General features: G+C 42.4%; 1 protein-coding gene across 1 annotated transcript in view; it reads left to right on the top strand.

Annotated features, from left to right (window-relative positions):
* Positions 1–11,999, top strand: part of GCH1 (GTP cyclohydrolase 1) — a 34,924-nt gene extending 22,925 nt beyond the window's left edge. The window contains exons 4-6 of the mRNA XM_083378443.1: positions 8,426–8,457; positions 9,671–9,755; positions 11,388–11,999. Coding sequence (XP_083234569.1) covers positions 8,426–8,457; positions 9,671–9,755; positions 11,388–11,514 — 244 coding nt within the window. The 3' untranslated portion in view covers positions 11,515–11,999. The remainder of the gene's footprint in view (positions 1–8,425; positions 8,458–9,670; positions 9,756–11,387) is intronic.
* The last annotated feature ends 8,283 nt before the right edge of the window (positions 12,000–20,282 follow it).

Raw genomic sequence — 20,282 nt, 5'->3', positions numbered from 1 at the left:
TTCATACTACCTATGTTGGGGTGTCAAACTCAATTTCATTGAGGGCCGCATCAGCATTGCGGTTGCCCTCAGGGGGCCGGGTGGGTATGGCCAGGGTGTGGGTGGCCTACTGGGTGGGCATGGCTAGAGCGCATATGGCCTACTGGGTGGGCGTGGCCAGCTCTACGTCGTTCGCATCAAGGGTGCCTATGGGGACCTGGGCAGGAGTGGGACAGATCTGAGGGTCTCTGGCAGGAGGAGGGTCTCTGGGCCAGGGCCAAGGCAGTGGGGACCGTTCCCTCACTGTTTCCAGGATGGCTTCGTGGGCCACATGAAACCACTTTGCGGGCCGCATCTGGCCCCCGGGCCTTGTGTTTGACATGTCTGACCTAGTCCAAGGTTGTCAACACTGGACTAGAGAAATTCTTGGGCATTTCAGAGATGATTTTAGCTTCTCTGTTTAGACAGGGGGATTGCTTACAAAAGTAGGTGATCAGGTTTAAGATAGGAGTAAAAATAATTCTTACAGAAGAATACAAGATATAGTTTCTCAGCATCCAGATGATAAGTGGGAAAGGCATTTTTGAAACACTAAATCCTCCATTCACAATTTGGTCTGACAAAATTTGTTTTCTCTCTACAATGACCTTCTGTTTTAATCGTCTCAGTTAAATATGACCGTACGTGCTTCATGGTATCCCACAGGGATCAAGAACTATACAAGCATAAGCATTTTCTTTTTTTCTTCTTGGAAGTATTTAGCTGTCTCATAAATATCACATAGCTTGGAGGCAAAACTACATTTTAATTGGAAAAATGGCCATTTTATTGGAAAATTAACTTACCTAATTTTAACTACAAGACCTTAACTACATGACCTATTTCCCCCCCCCGTAACTACGATAGTTGAGTTGAGAGAGAGAGTGGCTGGTTCAAGGTCACACAGTGAGGTTTTGTGGCTGAAATGAACTACAACTGGGTCTCTTAGCTCCTAGTCCACAGGTCTGCAACCTGCGGCTCCGGAGCCGCATGCGGCTCTTTCAGCCGTCTCCTGCGGCTCCCAGTCCTCTGCCATGTGCAGTCCAAAAAAAAAAAGTGGGACTAAAAAAGTTCAACCAATCAATTCAAATATGCAGGGTAGGTGCATATCTCACCTTGGCTCCACTCTTCAGTCAAACCCTGTTCTGCACATGTGCGCATGTACGTGCATGTGCACACATTTTTTGTGGCTCCCAGTTTTTCCTTTTGTGAGGGAACCGGTTCCGAGTGGCTCTTTCACTGTTTCAGCTTGCTGACCCCTGTCCTAGTCCAACACCTTAACTACAAAGCCACCCTGGTGTGTCTTAGAGACAAGATACAAATCCATCATTTATAGAGTGAGCAGATTGTATACCTAGGTGGGTGATCAAGGAGGGAATAGGAACCCATTTGCTACAATTGCAAGAAACTTGGCAAGGGATTTTGCAGGTTCTTTTTGCATCTCCCGTTTCCTCTGATAACATACAGACTTCTTCTGCAGAAGAAAAAGGGGTAGATTTAAGGACAATCTCAGATTCCTTTCTCAGATTCCAGCATAGAAAGGCCATTCTACAAGAGGCTAATCGATCTTATTTTTCCCCTATCCCTGTACACAATCATTTTGCATTAATAAGAAAAACAGATTGCACTGTGACTCCCTCATAATCCCATCCAACTCAGTTGGATTCCTTGAGGGTGACAGTTTTTTGCTCTCGAATAACAAGTTCTGGCCATCATAGATGCTGCAAAAAGCAAGTGCTTAGTGGCATTTCACTAAACAACTACAGGTAGTCCTCGACTTATGACCAAAACTGAGCCCAAAATTTTATGTTCCTAAGTGAGACATTTGTTAAGTGAGTTTTACCTCATTTTACAACCTTTCTTGACCTAGTTGTTAAGTGAATCACTTCAGTTGTTAAGTTATCAACATGGTTGTTAAGTGAATCTGGATTCCCCATTGACTTTGCTTGTCAGAAGGTCGCAAAAGGTGATCTCCTGACCCTGGGATACTGCAGCCGTCGTAAATATGTAAATAGTTGACAAGCATCCGAATTTTGATCACGTGACCATGGGGATGCTGCAATGATAGTAAGTATGAAAAAAGGGTCGCAGGTCACTTTTTTTAGTGCCATTGTAATTTCACGTGGTCACTAAGTGAACTATTGTAAGTCGAGTACTACCTGTAGATACTGTGCAAAGTTCAGATAACTGAAAATGAAACTAGGTGAGAAGCTGGTGTAGGTAAATCTATCACTGAGTGTCTGTATATAGGTTACGCCTACAATTATTTTCCTTTTAAGCAATTGGGGATGATGCGATTGGGGAAGTGAAACTAGGGGAGGTAACATTTAACTTTTCCCAGCAATCTTTCTGCTAGCTAAAGTCCCTCCTTTGGCCCCATACAGAAAAGTGTTTATGCACCATTGAGATATGGAGATACATTTTCCAGTCCAGGGCAACTAGTGGCTTTGAGGATAGTATGGAAGTTTGGTTAGGAAACACCTGTTTGAGAGAGTGTTAAATATCCCCTTTTCCAGCTCTGGCCTTCTGGCTGTTCTATCATTCCCCTCCTGTTGCTTTAAGCCAGGGGTGTCAAACTGCCGGCCCGTGGGCTGGATGCATCATAGCGAAACTGCGCCCACCCCATTGCCAGCAATGGCAAAAAAGTTGCAATACGTCGCGACACATCACGTGACGTTACGAGTTTGACACTCTTGCTTTAAGCTAAACAGTCTATTATTTGATTAAAGTAAGAGTTGGCAGGAGAGAATGCATACAAACTGTATGTAAAGGGGTGAGTTTGCACAAGACTAGAAGTTGGGTTAAAATGAGGTTGGGTAATCTGTGACCCTGGGATTATAGCCATTGTCGCAACATGTTGAATAAACCAGACTAGCAAGCCAAGCCATAATTTAGTTTGTCTGGGCAATACTGGTAATATGCTGTGTGATTACAGGAAGTGTATTTTATTAACCCAGAGTTAGAGTTTAGGACATTGCATAAATTCTTATCTCTGGGGTGGTAATTGTGAAACAGACTGAAAGTGCATTGGATTTATATATGTAAATTTGCACTTCGTGTAGTTCAGCAGCGTTTCCAACTTGAACTTTGCTTTCTTCTCTTGCACGGAGTAGAAGAAAGAGGAGGGCACACAGGGAACTAGATGGCTCTTAGTAGGAACCAATCTGCTAAACCTGGGTAGCTTCCTCTCCCCCACGTTTTGTTTTTTGATTCAGGAAATGGTAATGAAAAGAGCAAAGATCATATTAGGGGGAAATGAGCAGGACATTCTACCAAGCCTTTATAGGAATGATGCAAGTTTATTTTTATTGATTTATTTCTCTATCAAATTTGCACGCCACCAATTTCGTTTTTATTCAGGGCTTTCTCATCCTCAGAGTGAAATTGTAGAGCTCACAAAAGCATGAGAAAGGCACTAGAGTACCTCCCTCTGAAGGAGTATGACATTGTTTGGTGATTTTAAAGCTTCCAGCAAATTAAAGTGCAGTTGTACAACAATGACAAGAGAAATCATAATAATTAATAGTAATTATTAAATTTATATGTTGCCTGATTACCAGTCACTCTAAGCAGTTTACAAATTTGTGAACTTGTAAAAATTTGTAAAACATGTTAGAGTCATGTGCAATTGCATATGGAGAAAAGGGATATATGGAGAAACATATGTTATGAGGAAAAGAAATTCTCCTCTTTTTTTCTATCAGTTGTTTTTGGAATCAGCTCTGGAACTTCTTTCCAAACAAGGAGGATTTTGGAAAAATTGTTAGAAAAAAATGGTGTTCTTAGACTTACAGAATGATGAGGTAGCCAAGCAATATGTGTGAATGTCCCATTTTACATGAAACAATCCTCTCCTCAGTTGCTTATTGCCTCCCAACTTACTGTGTGGATTATGAGGAATTCCTTTTCTGGCTGTTTTCAGTAGAACTGCTGAGATAAAGTCCTATTTCTTGAGAAATTTTCTGCCCATAAATTAAGTAGACAATTTCAAAAAGCCATATCTCGCCAAAGACTGGAAGACATGGAAGAATTGTTGGGATGGTTGGCAGAATTGACTGATAGCATATTTAGAGGAAGCAAAACAGTAATATAAATAAATATATGAAATTGACTACTACAAATAGTGGCGACAGCTGGTGATTTTGGGTGCATCTGCGTTAGCTCAGGGAACTAACTCTGGTTAGATTAAATAGTTTAATTGTCAACTCCATTGGCATGCTTGATCCCCACCTGCAAGGTCAGGCAGTTCATTTATTAATCTACCTACCACTTCCAGTACATGTAAAAAGACAAAATACAAAAATGAAAAGAGATTAAACAAAATGCCCACAACTCTTACAATAGGTTAAAACACATTAAAAGTAATAAAAACCCAACCCCATCCCATCAGGCCAGGCCAGCTTGTTCGAAGATCGCGCCAGAAGGAGCGCAGGTTGGGCGCCATCCGGAGCTCAACCGGAAGACGGTTCCATAAATCCGGCGCGCCCACAAAGAACGCCCTCCCCCTGGGGGCCACCAGTCGGCATTCTTTGACCAGTGGCACCCTGAGGAGGCCCTCTCTGTGGGAGCGTACTGGGCGGAGGGAAGTTGATGCCGGCCGCAGGTGCTCCCCAAGGTATTCCGGACCCATGCCATGTAGGGCTTTGTAGGTCAATACCAGCACCTTGAACCTCACCCGGAAGACAACTGGAAGCCAATGCAGCTCGCGGAGCAGAGGTGTAACATGGGAGTATCGGGAAACTCCCAGCACAACTCTTGCGGCTGCATTCCGTACCAGTTGGAGCCTCCGAGTGGTCTTCAAGGGCAGCCCCATGTAGAGAGCGTTGCAGTAGTCCAGACGAGAGGTCACGAGCGCATGAGTGACCGTACGTAAGGCATCCCGGTCTAAATAGGGCCGCAACTGGTGCACCAGGCGAACCTAGGCGAAGGCCCCTCTAGTCACAGCTACTATGTGGTCTTCTAAAGAAAGCTGTGAATCTAGGAGGACTCCCAAGTTGCGAGCCCTATCTATGATGATGTGATCTGTTGAAGATCTGTTGCTTCTTACATCAATGGAAACCTTCCGGCACTCTGACATTTGTGATTCGCTTACCTCACATCTATTGACTTACCCAAGGGCTGCTTGTGTAATAATTGGCATCTTTTATCCGCCTGTGTTAGTAAATGTTGAAAACATTATATGGTGCCTCATCCATCTTAATTTGCTTTTCATGGGGGGGGGATTTATTTGAAACCTGTTATCAGCCTTTTGTTTTTGATGGCCTTGGCAGGACAAATCAGTGGATTAGTATTGCTAGGGTGGCCCCCCCAATTACCTCTAAATTGCAGCAGCAGAGCAAGGACTTTAAACTTGATTTGTCATTCACATCTGATGATTTTCTTTTGGTCTGTGAATCATGGCAAGCATCATTTTCTTTCCCGGTTTTACAAATCAATACATTGCTGAAGTTAAATGGTAAAGGATGTTGAATCTCTGTGAGGAGCTGCTTCTTATGTTATATTGGTGGAGGAGGCTAGACGTTTGCATACAAAGAAGGTTTGTGCTTATTCTGTTGCCAAAAAGGTAGAAACTTTATCTCTAAACCAAGAAGATAAGATTTGCATTCAATTTGCATTTAGAAACTGTTGCTTTGATTTTATTAGCAATATGTCTTACCAAACTGAGAAAAACAGTGTTGAAATAATCTTGTGCTCAGCTGCAGTCTAGGGATTGTGGCCTATTGATAAGCAATTCTGTTAACTTTTCTCAATATAATTTGGACAGTGCACCCTTGAAATTGAGGGCCATCTTGTATAAAGTTTGACAGATTGGCCATCCAGATTTTTGTCACTTCTGGTATTTTGTTAAATGTTATTAATCTTTATACATCAGCAGCTTTTTGCAAGAATGTGCTTTTTCTTGGTGAGATGAAACCCAAGAATGAAATACAAGAATTGAAGAGTATAAGTTATAGAATAGGAACAGACCAGAAAGTGCCACTGTGTGCAAAGAAGTGTACATAGGTATTGAGGTCCCAAAGTATTTCAGTAGGAACAAACGTGAAGTGCTTCAGTAATCTGGGGCATAAAATAGGTTGGTGGAGACTTCATTCGGCTACATGTGAAAGGCATCTGAGTAACTTCACACTTCATAAGCATTACACAAGCTAATAGTGTGACCCAGCTGCAAAAGAAGCAGAAACAACACTAGGCTACATCAACACAAGTGTAATATCAAGATGAAGAGAAGTTATTATTTTTATATATTCAATATTGGCAAGTCTGCCTCTAGAATATTTATTCACTTCTGGAGGCTGCATTTTAGAACGGATATTGATGGATCCAGAGGACAAGAAAAGCTTATGGGAATGTTTGGAAGCATTGGGTATATTTAGCACAGAGAAGGGAAGACTGTAGGAAGCCATGATATCCATAATAGGTATCTTCCTAACATCTAAAGGGCTGTAGAAAATAGGACAGCATCATTCTGAGAAATTTCTACCGTCAAGCAACTGAAGCCTGCGGCAACTAGTTGGTAGAAATCTAGAGCAAACCAGTTTTCTCCCCAAACCCAGTTGTTAAGAACTGTTTTTTGAAAGCCTTGTTTTGCTAGATTGGCAAGTAAGGTAGAAGAGATTGCTCCAGAAGTAAACTTGGCCAACCCACTAAGGAGCACTTCTTACTAATTTAATTTAATTTTTAATTTATTAATATTTCTATACCGCCCTTCTCCCGAGGGACTCAGGGCGGTGTACAGGGCAAGAATAAAACATGAAGTTACAAAAATTAAAAAGTTATTAAATACATGCCCATAAAAAGCAATAAATACATTAATAAAACCCCCGATAAAATAGTAATAAAAACCCCAGCAATCCCACCCTCAGGCCAGGCCGGCTTGTTCGAACAGGTATGTTTTCAGATCGCGGCGAAAGGAGCGAAGATCCGGCGCCGTCCGGAGCTCAACCGGTAACTGGTTCCATAGCTCCGGGGCGCCCACAGAGAAAGATCTCCCCCTGGGGGCCACCAATCTACATTCTCTGACCGGTGGCACCCTGAGGAGTCCCTCTCTGTGGGAACGGACAGGGCGAAGGGAAGTTGACGCCGGCAGCAGGTGTTCCCTAAGGTACTCCGGCCCCCTGCCATGTAGGGCTTTAAATACCATAACTAGTACCTTGAATCTCACCCGGAAGACAACTGGCAACCAATGCAGCTCACGGAGCAGAGGTGTGACATGGGAGTATCGGGAAACTCCCAACACAACTCTCGCGGCTGCATTCTGTGCCAGTTGGAGCTTCCGGGTGGTCCTCAAGGGCAGCTATGGCTGTTGGCCAAACATAATCTGCCAGATCAAGAAAGCCAATTGCATTTACTGTATTTCACAGGCGGTCTGAAGCATGACCTTAATTCTTCTATTACAAGAATCAGGGCTTAGAAAAGCTTATGTCTGGGAGCGTCACATACCACACTGAGACTTGCATGGCCAGTTCTGTCATTCTGTCTCAGGATACTTTATTATTAAATCCCTTGTGCTAAAATTTCTCACGACAACGATAGTGTAGTTTGCAAATTTTCAAAAAAGAGTGAAAATTAGCAGAACAGCATCCTGCCCATTCCATTTGTTTAAGCAGTTAACAGTGAAAAGGATTGCTTATTTTCATATCTTCCTGTTTTTTGGATCCCCCAGGATCTCTCTGTGCAAAGGCCTGGTTGCCAACAGGCAAATGCAGGCTGGATTCTGGCAGATCAGAGAGGCTGAATTGGTGATTGGAGTGGCCTCTTAGAGATTTCCCTCTAAAGAAGTACATTTCAAAACTACAGGGCCAGAACATCTGTTGTAATAGAGTAGAATAGGGGGTTCCTCCTGTGTTGCTAAACCCTGTACTTCCCAGCAAGTGATACAGTGGTGAAAGAAGATGCTAGAAAAGTGGAGGGTTACATCCCTGTATTAAAATACATTGTTGAAGACCAGGGCTTCTCTAACTTGGATAAATTACCCAAAATTGAGTAAATGTATTTTTCTTTTCCCTTTGGGTAATGATACACAAACCCATACCCATCACAACAGGGACATATAAATTGACTTAAAGATTGCCATGAGTGTTAAAATATATTCAAAATACTTCCCAATTATTCCTATTAAGAAAAAAATGGATGAACTTATCAATAGTAATTTCTTGAAATGACATAAAGATCACTCAGAGATACTGTTTTTATAATACAGAGAGTCCTCTAGTTACAACCATTCGTACAATATCCATTTGAAGTTCCGACAGTGTTTGAAGGAAGGGACTTACAACTGATCCTCAAAGTTCAATAAGGTTTTATTATATGTGGGTTTGGGTAATAAAAGAAAACATTTGGAAATACCATCCTAGACATGTCATTGTTTCCAGAGAAATCTTAATGGAATGCATTTTTCTTCTTCTAGGATTGTGGAAATATACAGTAGACGATTACAAGGCAAGTAACAACCTTTGGTGCTTCACCTAGTGAAATGTATGTTTTGCCATTCTAGTAGAATTTGTCATGCAATATCAAAAGACTATTAATCACCTGTGACAATAAAAATAGAAGGTATGAATGTGCTGTGAACAATTTATTATATCTCATTACACAGGAAGTTCCGTAGTCATGGAGTTCATTTGTTCGTTTGTTCATTCATTCATTCACTCATTCATTCATTCATTCATTCATTCATTCATTCAGCCATCTATTTCAAGAAGTTACTCTGCACATCAGACAATAACAAAGAGAATAAAAACCATGATAAAATATCAGTATGTTCATCAGTGAGAAGCATTTAGCCTAGTCTACTTTCTATTTGGAAGGATTTGCAAATATACATTATCTACAGAAATATATAGTTTGATTTGATAATATGGCCAGCCAATAAATATGTTCCTCTGCATTTCATAATCCATCATTATACAAGCAGAGTAAACCCTGATGGGGAGACCTGAATGGAAGCCTGCTGCCCCACCTCTCACCACAAGGTGGCTCTGCATCCTTCAGGTCCAGGATCTTCCTGTCTCCAGATGTAGGTAGTCCTTAGCTTATGACAGATCCCTTAACAACTGTTTGGCATTATGACAGACCTGGAATGGATGCTTTATGGCCTGTAAAGCACTTCTGGCTGTTGTAAGATGTGCCACCACCATCCACCCAATCACATGACAACATTGCAGGTGTTTGGCTGGCCTTTATGACTGGCTGCAGTGTGCCATGGTCACATGACAACAACTCCAATGCCTACTTGGAGGAATGGGTTTGCACTTATGGCAATGGATTTACTTAACAACCACGGTGATGCGCTTAATGACTGCAGCATAAAATTGAGTCTTGTGTGTAGGTGCCTCAACTTACTACCGTAACGTATGACTGTAAAGCCTGTCCCAGTTGCGGTTGTAAGTCAAGGACTGTGCTGTGGTTTCCCATATGCAGAGGGTCAGCACCTGCTTTTAAAAGGAGCAAGTGGGAAAGATTTTCTTCTTTTCTGGACTCTGATGGATTTCCTTCCATTAAGGAGGAGACTTCCAGCACTTTCTTCATCAGTAGACTTTGTGGGCCATGAAAATATGATTAAAACTTACAATTTTTAATTTTTAGTGAGCTGTGCCTTTAAGAAACTCTCTCCTGAAGAGGATAATCATTTTTCTTCTCCTTTTCATTGCAGTTCAGGAGCGCCTTACAAAACAAATTGCTGTGGCCATCACAGAAGCCTTGCAGCCTGCTGGAGTTGGGGTGGTGATTGAGGCAACGTAAGTTGATGTGGATTTTGTGATGTGTCCAAAGAGTAAAGGAATTCGGGGGGGGGGGGAGAGCGAGCGAGCACGTTCACTATTCAATTTCTTTACAGATAGTTCTTGACTTACAAACATTTGTTTAGGGTCTAAGTTACAATGACATGAAAAAGTGACTGCTTTTCACACAACTGTTGCAGTATCCCCACAGCCATGTGATCAAAATTTGGATGCTTGTCAACTGGCATGTAGTTATGATAGTTGCAGTGTCCCGGAGTCATGTGATCACCTTTTGTGACCTTCTGGCAAACATAGTCAATGGGGAAGCCAGATTCACTTAACAAGCATGTTACTAATTTAAAAACTGTAATGATTCACTAAACAACTGTGACAAGAAAGGTTGTAAAACGCAAAACTCAATTGTCTTGCTTAGCAACTGAAATTTTGGGCTCAATTGTTGGCTTAAGTTGAGGACTACATATAATTCTCTCTATGTATACTTCTGTGTGTGTGTGTGTCTGTCTGTCTGTCTCGTATCAATCATCTATAATATCATCTATCTTATCTATCTATATTAATCTATCTAATCAATCTATATCTTTCTATATCTATCATCTATCTATCTATATTATCTATCTAAATCTATCTAATCAATTTATATCTCTATATCTATCTATCTATATCTCTATCTAAATCTATCTAACCAATCTATCATCTATCTATCTATCATCTATCTCTTATCTATCTCTTATCTATTTATCTATCTATCTATCATCTATCTATCTATCTATCTATCTATCTATCTATCTATCTATCTATCTATCTATCTATCTACCTACCTACCTACCTACCTACCTATCATCTATATCAGACATGTCAAACACAAGGCCCGGGGGCCGGATCCGGCCCGCGAAGTGGTTTCATGCGGCCCGTGAAGCCATCCTGGAAACAGGGAGGGAACGGCCCCCGCTGCCTTGGCCCTGGCCCAGAGACACTCCTTCTGCCAGAGACCCTCAGATCTGTCCCACTCCTGCCCAGGCCCCCATAGGCCCCCTTGATGCAAACGATGTAGAGCTGGCCACGCCCACCCAGTAGGCCATACACACTCTAGCCACGCCCACCCAGTAGGCCATGCCCACCTGGCCACGCCCACCTGGCCCCCTGAGGGCAACTGCAATGCTGATGCGGCCCTCAATGAAATTGAGTTTGACACCCCTGATCTATATCATCTATCTGTATCAATCTAGTTATCTAGCTATCTCATCTATCATCTATCTCCCCCTCACATCCCCCTATCTCATCTATCTATCTATCATCTATCTCCCCCTCACATCCCCCTATCATCTATATTTACTCACATTCATTGAGGTGAGTAAATATATAATTTACTCGCCTCAATGAATGTCATGGCTCAGTCATCAGCAAAAGAGTGCATGAGAGTGAAAATACTGAGGGCTTGATTTTTTTAAAAAAAATGATTGGCAAGCCATTATACTGAAATTAAGATCAGATTGGATTTCAATTGTGCAGCCAAACTTTTCCATCCTACTCCTGCTGTTTTTTCCAGCGGAAAGAGACAGGCAATTTTCTTTCAGCAAAAATATTTCTGTTGGATTTCTCCCCCCCTCCCCCCGTCTTTCCTTCCTGCAGGCACATGTGTATGGTGATGCGAGGGGTTCAGAAAATGAACAGTAAGACTGTAACCAGCACCATGCTTGGAGTATTCAGAGAAGACCCAAAGACACGTGAAGAATTTTTGGCCCTCATCCGTAGCTAAAACCGTGCCATCTATCTTCCTTCCTGGACTGTCTTCTCTAGCATCGATGTTATTCTTTTGCTGTTTGTGTTGCTCCTTCTCTTTTTGAAAAAGTAACAGTCACTTTAACATTTCTGAAGTTCTACTGTGTTGGTGGTAAGATCAACATGTATTGTCTTTTTTCATACGGCTCCTTATGTCATGGGACCATAAAGATCCTGGAAATATGTTCTCAATCTATGTTATGTGACTGTTTTAAGGCAAATGTCATGCGGTGGCTATGTGTTTTTGTGTGGGCTTAGTTGGGGTGGGTCTTGTCAAAGTCATCAGAAGTGTTTGAAGGACATATCCCCACTGAGACAAACGAAACCCTTCGCCCTAATGTCCAGCAAATTTCTCCATCCATTTCCAAGGTCAGGAAAGATGGACAAAGGAATCAGAGGCTTTTTCATAGTCTAGACGTTAAAGAGAGGGCGCTACTTCCTTACCACATGATCTTTTCTTTTACAGAGAATGATTGAGCCATATTTTCATCCCCCCAAATTAAGGGGTTGATCATTCATTCATTCATTCATTCATTCATTCATTCATTCATTCATTCCTGTTTCTTGTTTAAGAGCAACTTGTACCACCACTTCCTTGGCCCTCTGTTTTGTACTTCTGTTGCAGCTAGCCCAATTCTTCACTTTTGCAACCACTTTTACTTCTTTCAAATGAGCTTGGCCCCACCATTTCCCCAGGAGTATGGGTTTCTGTTGCCTTTGCTCAGGTATCTCTCCAATCCCAGGCAAGTAGAAGCCAACTCCTTCTATCGATTTCCAATGATGAAATGAGAATTATGGGCCTTCTCATAGAAGGAAGGAAAATCTGGACATGGTTAGATTATTGTGTCCGTTTCTGATATAATAGGATTTTTTTTTGTTCTGAAAGACCCAGGTCTGAAATCTTGAGATACTCATGTTAATCTCATCATAATGCAGGAAACTGGGTAGCAACTGCTTTTCTTGGAAAGGAGTTGTTTAAACGGAAGAGATTTGAAGAGAAAAAAATTAGTCACAGCTTTGCCTGGGGTTTATTTCACTAATGGGACAAAATACAAAACAATTACTTTTGAGGCGATGGGAGCAGAACTACCGGTATGTACAAACCCAGCCTTCCTGCATAAACTGGGTCTAAATTTCCAGGCTTGTTAGGAATTCTGGGAGTTGTAGTTTCAACACATTTGGAAGACAAGATGGGCTGTCCTCAGGCTTCCAGTACTGATTACATTTTGATAGGATTGGAGAATGGTATTTTTCACTTATATGAAACTGATTTAGATGTTCTCTTTAGTAAACTATAGTAAATTTTTTACCACGCGCTTTCTGTTCAATGAAGGCTATGATTATACTCTGGACACTATAATATGGTTTATATTCTATATTGCACTGTTTTCAAGACTTGCATTCGAGTAAGAACAATTTAAGTTACTTCTTGGATGTCAGCCCTACATTGTTTACAATGTGGTGCCAATTTCAGACCTCCTCCAGCCTGAGATTCTGCATCTTTGCTATATAACAGGCCTTGACAGGAACATTTTGAACAGAATCAGTTTTCAAACTAATATGAAGTAAAGAATATCAGGGGGCTGTATTTAGCAGCCAATTCCTTATTTGTCTTCAGTTTTTCTATTTGTCTTTTTACTGTATCCTGTTCAGAAGTGAGTTTGTAAGCTAAAACTATGTGGAGGAGAACACAAGGATCTCTGGTAAAATACAGAGTTTTGCCTTCCTGATCCCCTCCTGGGTACTGGATAATATTATAGACTCTGTTTCCTTGGCAGAGTTAGCAACTGCTCTCTCCTCCTGTGGCCCTTGGCAAGTTCCCATCAACGGGAGGGGAAAGCTAACATTTAGATTACGAAGCAGACCGTCTGCACAGCTCTACTGGGTTCTGGTTGTTTGTGTGAAGGACTTTGAAGGATCTGCCTCGACTCAGTTCTGCCCATAAAAATGCCAAAATGCTCAGCTGAGTTCAGGCTTACCAAATCAACATCCAGAATGTCATGTTCTTAGGCAACTTGCATAATGTAATTTGCTCAGTCATAGTAGGAGAGAAGGAGGTGTGCACGGCACAGAACTCCTTATTTCCAGATATTTTGTTCAGTGTCCCTTTGGGGTTTGGAGATGTCATCATCCATTGCTTAGTTTACAAGTATTTCTTTGCTGCATTAACTCAAATTCTCCTGGAACTGACTTCAACATGCAATTCTTAAATGGCTTACTGTTGGATCCATGGCAGGATACCCAGATATAGCATGCAGAAACTCCAGCCAATGATGCCTTTCTAACAAATGCTGCCTTCTAGGGAAGTGGGCATTATTTCATTTCCACACTTTAATTTTAGACATCTTCCTAACCCAGGATGGGCAACCTACAGTTGCAGGCACCTGATTTCTGTTTATGACTCTCAGAGCTTCCTGGCCATGATGGTTAAACATAAAGGCCAAGTCTCCTGCAGTTGGATACAGGATACATGAAAACTGCTATACAAGCCTTAAAATAGACAAAATTGCTAGAACCACACCCCATCCTCCTCCTCCTCACTCTTACATGATATCGCCCGCTCTCTTTTTGCTCCTACGCCCCATCTCAGTCTTAAATGCAATATTGGACAGCAAAGTTGTCCACTTCTGAAATAGGTATTTAATTCTTGTGTTGAGCAGTTTCTTCCTTCACCCTACAGTCCTCAGCAGATGAGAGATTGAGAAAAGTTCACACACGGGAGTTGTGAGCATAACAACCCTGGTTTCTACAAATATGTTTTGTGTTGTCCAAAGTAGGTCAAGCTCCCTTCCCTCTTGTGCAACTGGAATTTCATGAAAAGCTGCTTACTGGAACTGATCTGAATAATTGCCTTCTGAATGGAAAATGTATTAAAGAAAGTTTTACAACTGCTCTAATTAGGGAAAGATGAGATCAGACCCACACCTACTTTCTGTGAGATGCTCATTTCACTTTGTCCATTGGGCAAAGCTGCCTTTTTAGCTGGACCTGGTTGAAACGAGTGAGGTGCTGCTGGCTTGCCATTTTGATTGTTGGCTTTGGAGATTAGCTACCATGGGAAGCAAGGGTGAAGCAGCAGCATTGGTGGAGGAGGTGTGGGTCAAAAGCTGCACGATGGCAGATGTAGTATCACAATCCAAACCTTGTTGCTTTTGCATGTGGATTGGTGCATTCACATACAAAATGGCAAAGACCTTGCAGATGCTGTCAGCTGTGGTCACTGCTGGGATGGTGGACAGAATTTTGCAGCATTGGCAGAGCCAATATTTATGGATTTTTTTGGGGGGAGGGAATTGGCTGGTGGGGGGTTTTGAGGCCAATGCAGAGGTTTAAATTATCCCTTGCATCCTTTGAAACTATGATTATCGTAGGATCCAATGTCCCTATTTTGGAGAAAGCTTTAAAAGGCAAAAGAGGCGCTGTAAGACTTTCCTTCTTAATTTGCCAATTACCCCATATCATGAAAAAAAATCCACCATAGACTCTGGTGAGGTCACATCATTAACCAAATTCCCTATGGCCATCAGTGATGGTAAGACATTAGAGCATAATTCCCAGGTTGCCTATCCTTGGACTAGGCCGATGCTTTGGATTAATCCAACGAAGGCTCTGTTTAATTTTCTTGCAGATCAGTCACAGGAATATGTAGTGATTTGTAGAAATTTTCACCAATTTTCTTTGTTTTGCTTTTCTTCCAAGAGTCACATCTGGGTTTCCCACATTTTATTATCTGGGGGATTAAAAGCAGCTTCCCGGCTTGACTGAAGTTTTGAGTCTAAACATCTCTGATTTGTACACTACGTCCCTCTAGGTTATTTTACAAATTGCACTCTAATGTCTCAAAGGCCTAAAATTGCCCTGCGAAAGTTGGGAGAAGCAAGTGATCAGTCTGAAAAGTTAAAGTCGTTGCACCTATGCTTGAAACAGGAAATAGCTGCATCCAACTAGTCTGTCTGTCTGTCTGTCTCTCTCTCTCCCTCTCCCTCCCTCCCTCTCCATCAATCCTTCCAACATACCTCTTAACTGGTACCTGGATGCATCCTTAATAGCACTACTTCCTCTCTTGCATAGTTTGAAAGTGCATGAGGGATGCAAAGAAGTTGATTTGGAAGAAAGGAAATTCCAAGTGGCTTGTTCTCTTTGTGGCCTTAATGTATTGAGATCCTTTGGCTCAGTGAATCTTATTTATAATTTTTGTGAAGTCTCTCTCTTGTCTCTTACTGTCCTTATACTACCAAACCTATGTATGTTCATGTAAGTATGTGTTTATCCAAATATGTATATGTACATGTATGTATATCACAGGCAATTTGCTGTTGTCTCCCTCCAAATTCTGGCCTATTTATAGTATTAAAATGCAGTGTTGATCACTTTCGGAGATAGTCCTCTGTGTAATTTGTGAACGCAGTGCTCTCTTTTACTTGCTGAATACTCTGGCACATGGGTTTTGTGGCCAGACTGGTGTGGTGATGTGGTGTGGTGGTGTGGGTCAGCAGAAGGAGAGAAGGCAACATGGGGAGTGAGGGGACCTTGGTGCTTGCTGAGTTTGGTTGTTTTTTCAGACGTTTCAGTACCCAAACTAGGTAACATCATCAGTGCTAGTAAGAAGGGGGGTTTGTTCTCAGTTTACATTTAGTGACTTGTCCTGTCGGCGTTGGTGGGGACGGTCTTAGAGGTTCTTTGATCGACACTGACTGGGCAAGCCACTAGAATATAAAGTAAGAGCAAACTCCTCAGTTGCTGGAGGAGGCTGCTGGTTTGAGCCACAAGAGGGAGAGACGAAGAAGTACAGAGAAATGTGTTTGAGTCTGTGCTGCTTTAAGGTATGGAGGTGAAAAGTGTCTTTGGAGATACCTGGGTGGCTAGCTGGTGTATGCTAGGGTTGAGTGGAGATTCCCAGTCTCAGAGGAAGAAGACATCAAATGTGTTTTGATTCAGGGTCAGCCTGTGGGTTCGGCAGTTGGGTCGGATGACTCAGAGGAGGAGGAGGGGGGTGTTGAAGACCTTGCTGAGGGGGTTGAAGATCTTGCTGATGAGAGCCCTCAGCCAGGCCCCTCCTACTTGGTCACCACGGAGACCCAGCTGTGTGAGCCTGACAGCGTGGATGAAGATGACCCACAGCTGGCCCTGTTCAAGGACGCCCGACGCAGGAGGCAGTCAATTAGGAGTAAACAGAGGAAGGCAATGGGGCTTCTCGGAAGGAGGCAGAGAGAAGCCACGCCCTGAACTCTATATAAGGGGAATGTGTGGGGAGGGCTGGTTTGCTGAAGGCAACCGCTTGGATAGTTCGTGTTTCTTAAAGCTTCTGTTTCTTGGTTCATGTCTTGTTTGTTTTTGTAGCTATATATTTGGCAGGCGTAATTCCAGCCTCTTGCCGTTTGTAAAGGGGTTGTCCCTGCCTTTTCTGCAGGGCCGGTAGCAGGCTGGTACAGAACAAAATGGAGGCTTCCTTGGGAGGAGGGCAGTGAAGACCCAGACATGCCCAAGACAGATGGGGATGGAGACGGGCCTGCAATCGGACACCTGGAGCACTTTGGGAAGCCCAAGAGAGCGGTGCTGCACAGAAGATCCTAGCAGAGGGACAAGTGCAAAAGGACTGAAGCCCACATTGGACACAGCCAGTTCCCTACCTCCCTCTCTCTAGCAGAGAGAGAGATGGACAAGAAGAAAGGGGGGAGTTAGTAGCTTTCCTAGCAAGGGCTATGTGGAAAGAGAGCTACAGAAAAGTAGAAACTGAAAGGTTTGGACACTGCTGGACTTAGTTCTGAAAATACAGATGAATATAGTACCCCCCCTCCAAAAGACTCCCCTATCTCTGCCAATCTCTGTGAAGCCATTGTCCTACTTAACAATACCCTCATAGAGTTGTAAAAGAACCCAGTCATGCTATGACAAATAAGTAACAACTTGTAGTTAAAACTATTTGAGAATTTTATACCCCCTCCATTCAGCTTTGGAGGCAGCTGAACCCTACTCTGAAGTGCAAGGTACAAGTTAGAAGAAATCTTCCACTTTTTAGTACAGCGGGAAATCCTCTGCCGCACGCTGGTGGGAATTAGATGAATAAAGAGATTGTCGCAGGTTTATTCCCGGATTATATAATGAGGTTGGGCTTTTAAGATTTCTCTGCCTTGCTTCCTTGGTCAATGTAAATCCATGCCAGTTTATCCTAAGACAATGGATTTGGGGGGTGGGGTGGGACAGCACTTGTATTTTCAAAACAGAATCATCTTTTACTTTATATTTGAAGTGAGTGAATCCACATTTTTCCCTTTGTTTTTGTTCATTTCCGGTGACTGCTCCCCAGTTTTCAAAAGCAGCAAAATGCAGCATTTTAAAAACCAAAAGGCAGTGTCAATATTAATCTTCTCAAACACAGCCTGGCTTAGCTGTCTAATACTCTTGAAATTACATATATCACCACCTTCGTTCAGCTTTATTGAATCCTTAAATGAACTAAAATGTTGACCTTTAATTCTGGCAGGAGCAACATGTCTTTAGAGGACTCACCCCTATCTGGGCCATTTGTATCCATCCTTCACAGCAAAAGGATGCTTAGGATCTCCCTGCCTTCCTTGAGTCTTTATTGTTTATTTATATTTTATTTAAGAAAATGTATATAGTATTGCAGCTCAGGCTCGGTGATTCCTGGCAGGAAAACACCCCCCCCCCAATGCAGGTAGTCCTTGACTTGTAACCATTCATTTTGTGACCACTCAAAGCTACAATGGCATTGAAAAAAGTGACTTCTGATCATTTTTCAAGCTTTTGACCTGTGGCTGAGTGATCAAAATTTGGATGCTTGGCAAATGGCACGCATTGATGACGGCTGCAATGTCCCAGGGTCGCGGGAATCACCTTTTGCAACCTTCTGACAAGTAAAGTCAATGGGGAAGCCAGATTCACTTAACCTTGTTACTAATCTAACAATTGCAACAATTCACTTAAGTGTGGCAAGAAAATTTGTAAAACTGGGCAAAACGCATGCTTAGCAACAGAAATTTTAGGCTCAGTTGTAATTATAAGTCAAGGACTACCTGTATAACCAAAGCATCCGCCATGGGGAGGAAGTAGGGAGGTGTGTGTGTGTGTGTGTGTGTGTGTGTAGGGTTGGTGATGGTGGAACTGAGACACTGGTGCAGGATGAGATTAACTCTTTACCTTCTGTGCCATTTTAGTCACTGAAATTGCTTCATGACTGAACTAATCTTTCCCTATGGGGGGAAACCATACTGTATAGCAGGGGTCCTCAATCCCCCCATCTGCAGACCGGCGCTGGGCCACATAAGCAAGCTAAGCCCCATCTGTGCACGTGCAAGATGCAGGCAGCACACAAAACCATCCCACCTCCCCACCCCTGGTCCAGCTGCTGCTGTATAGCATATTAGCCAATTGGTTCCTCCAAATATTCTTTGCACCAGGGCTTTAGGGAAAGGATGAATTTAAAGTAGAAACTGACCTTGATAAATTAGCATTAGCTCCACTTCCAGCAGTGCAGCTTTTAATTTTCTGCAGATGTTCCTTCTCTGACACTCTTATTAGAGCTTAAAAACGAAAGAGGAACATCAATGACATGTCATAACTAGTTCATAAATTTTAATCTGAGTTGCTTCAGGACCTCATTATAAGTGTCTGCCAAGGCTGGAAATGCAACTTGCCTTCTCTTTTGGATTCTCTGGTGAATGTGAGAGAAAGAAGCAGGTCTCAGGATGAAAGAAGCCCCTTGCCTCTCATTTGCTGATCTGCAACCGTAGACCACACTGGCATCCATAACTCACTTTGGAGCAAATAATATTTTACATTCCGCCTTTTCTCCAGGAGTTCAGAGTTCAGACTATTCCCCCTTCCAATGTTTCCCTATCATAACGATCCTGTTTTGATTGGATTGAGATGCCAAGTTTTGATTGGATTGAGATTCACCCAATGAACTTTCATGGCTGAGGATGGACTTTCAGTCTGGATTATTCCAGTCTTTGACACGCTTCTCATAATAGCCATGCTAGCCGTTTAGGTATCTTCCGGTATATGTATTTCAGAAATCTCCTTGGAGTATTTTCTTAACGAGGGAAAAGCTTCCACTAATGGAACCACCAGAGACAGAGAGATGGTCGATGTCATTGGATGTGTTTAAAGACAAGTTACACAATTCTGCTGTTTGAGATGCTTGAATTTGAATTCCTGCACTGAACAGGGGATTGAACTCCCTGGCCTAAATTATTTCCAATGCTATGATTTGATATATGAAGTGTTCCCTTCTGTATGTATTATGGATACAAGAGATCCTTATGTTGCTGATATTTGGCTCTGAGATGTGTTCTTTGGATGTCTGAGGAGCTCATGCTATCTTCAGTTAGGGAATATGTGGGCCACCAAATTGATATTTAGCTCAGGACCCTTTTTCCTGTTTTATACTATAGCATTAGCTTGCTGTGAAAAAGTTAATTAGTGTATACTCATGAGCTTTTGTTCTTTTATTTCTTTATGTCAGCTTTGGAGTTTAGGAAGAGTTACATCCGCCTATCTGGAAGAGAAGCTAGTTTAGAAATGGAACAAGGGTCAGCCTGGTTTTCTCAACCACTGAAAAGGTTCCCTTGATCTTTTGCTGGGTGTGTATTTGACAGATCCACCCCACCTCCCTTTGCTCTTTCGTAAGAGCACTGACGCTTTTGCCTACCCAGCAAACTGTTATTTTGAAAGCTCCTGCTTCCAGCGTCACAAACCTTCTGATCTCACCAGCTGAGGATT

The sequence above is a fragment of the Vipera ursinii genome, assembly GCF_947247035.1.
Source record: "Vipera ursinii genome assembly, chromosome: 1".
NCBI lineage: Eukaryota > Metazoa > Chordata > Lepidosauria > Squamata > Viperidae > Vipera > Vipera ursinii.
Note: the sequence above shows the minus strand (reverse complement) of the source record. Positions and strands in the feature narration are given on the sequence as shown.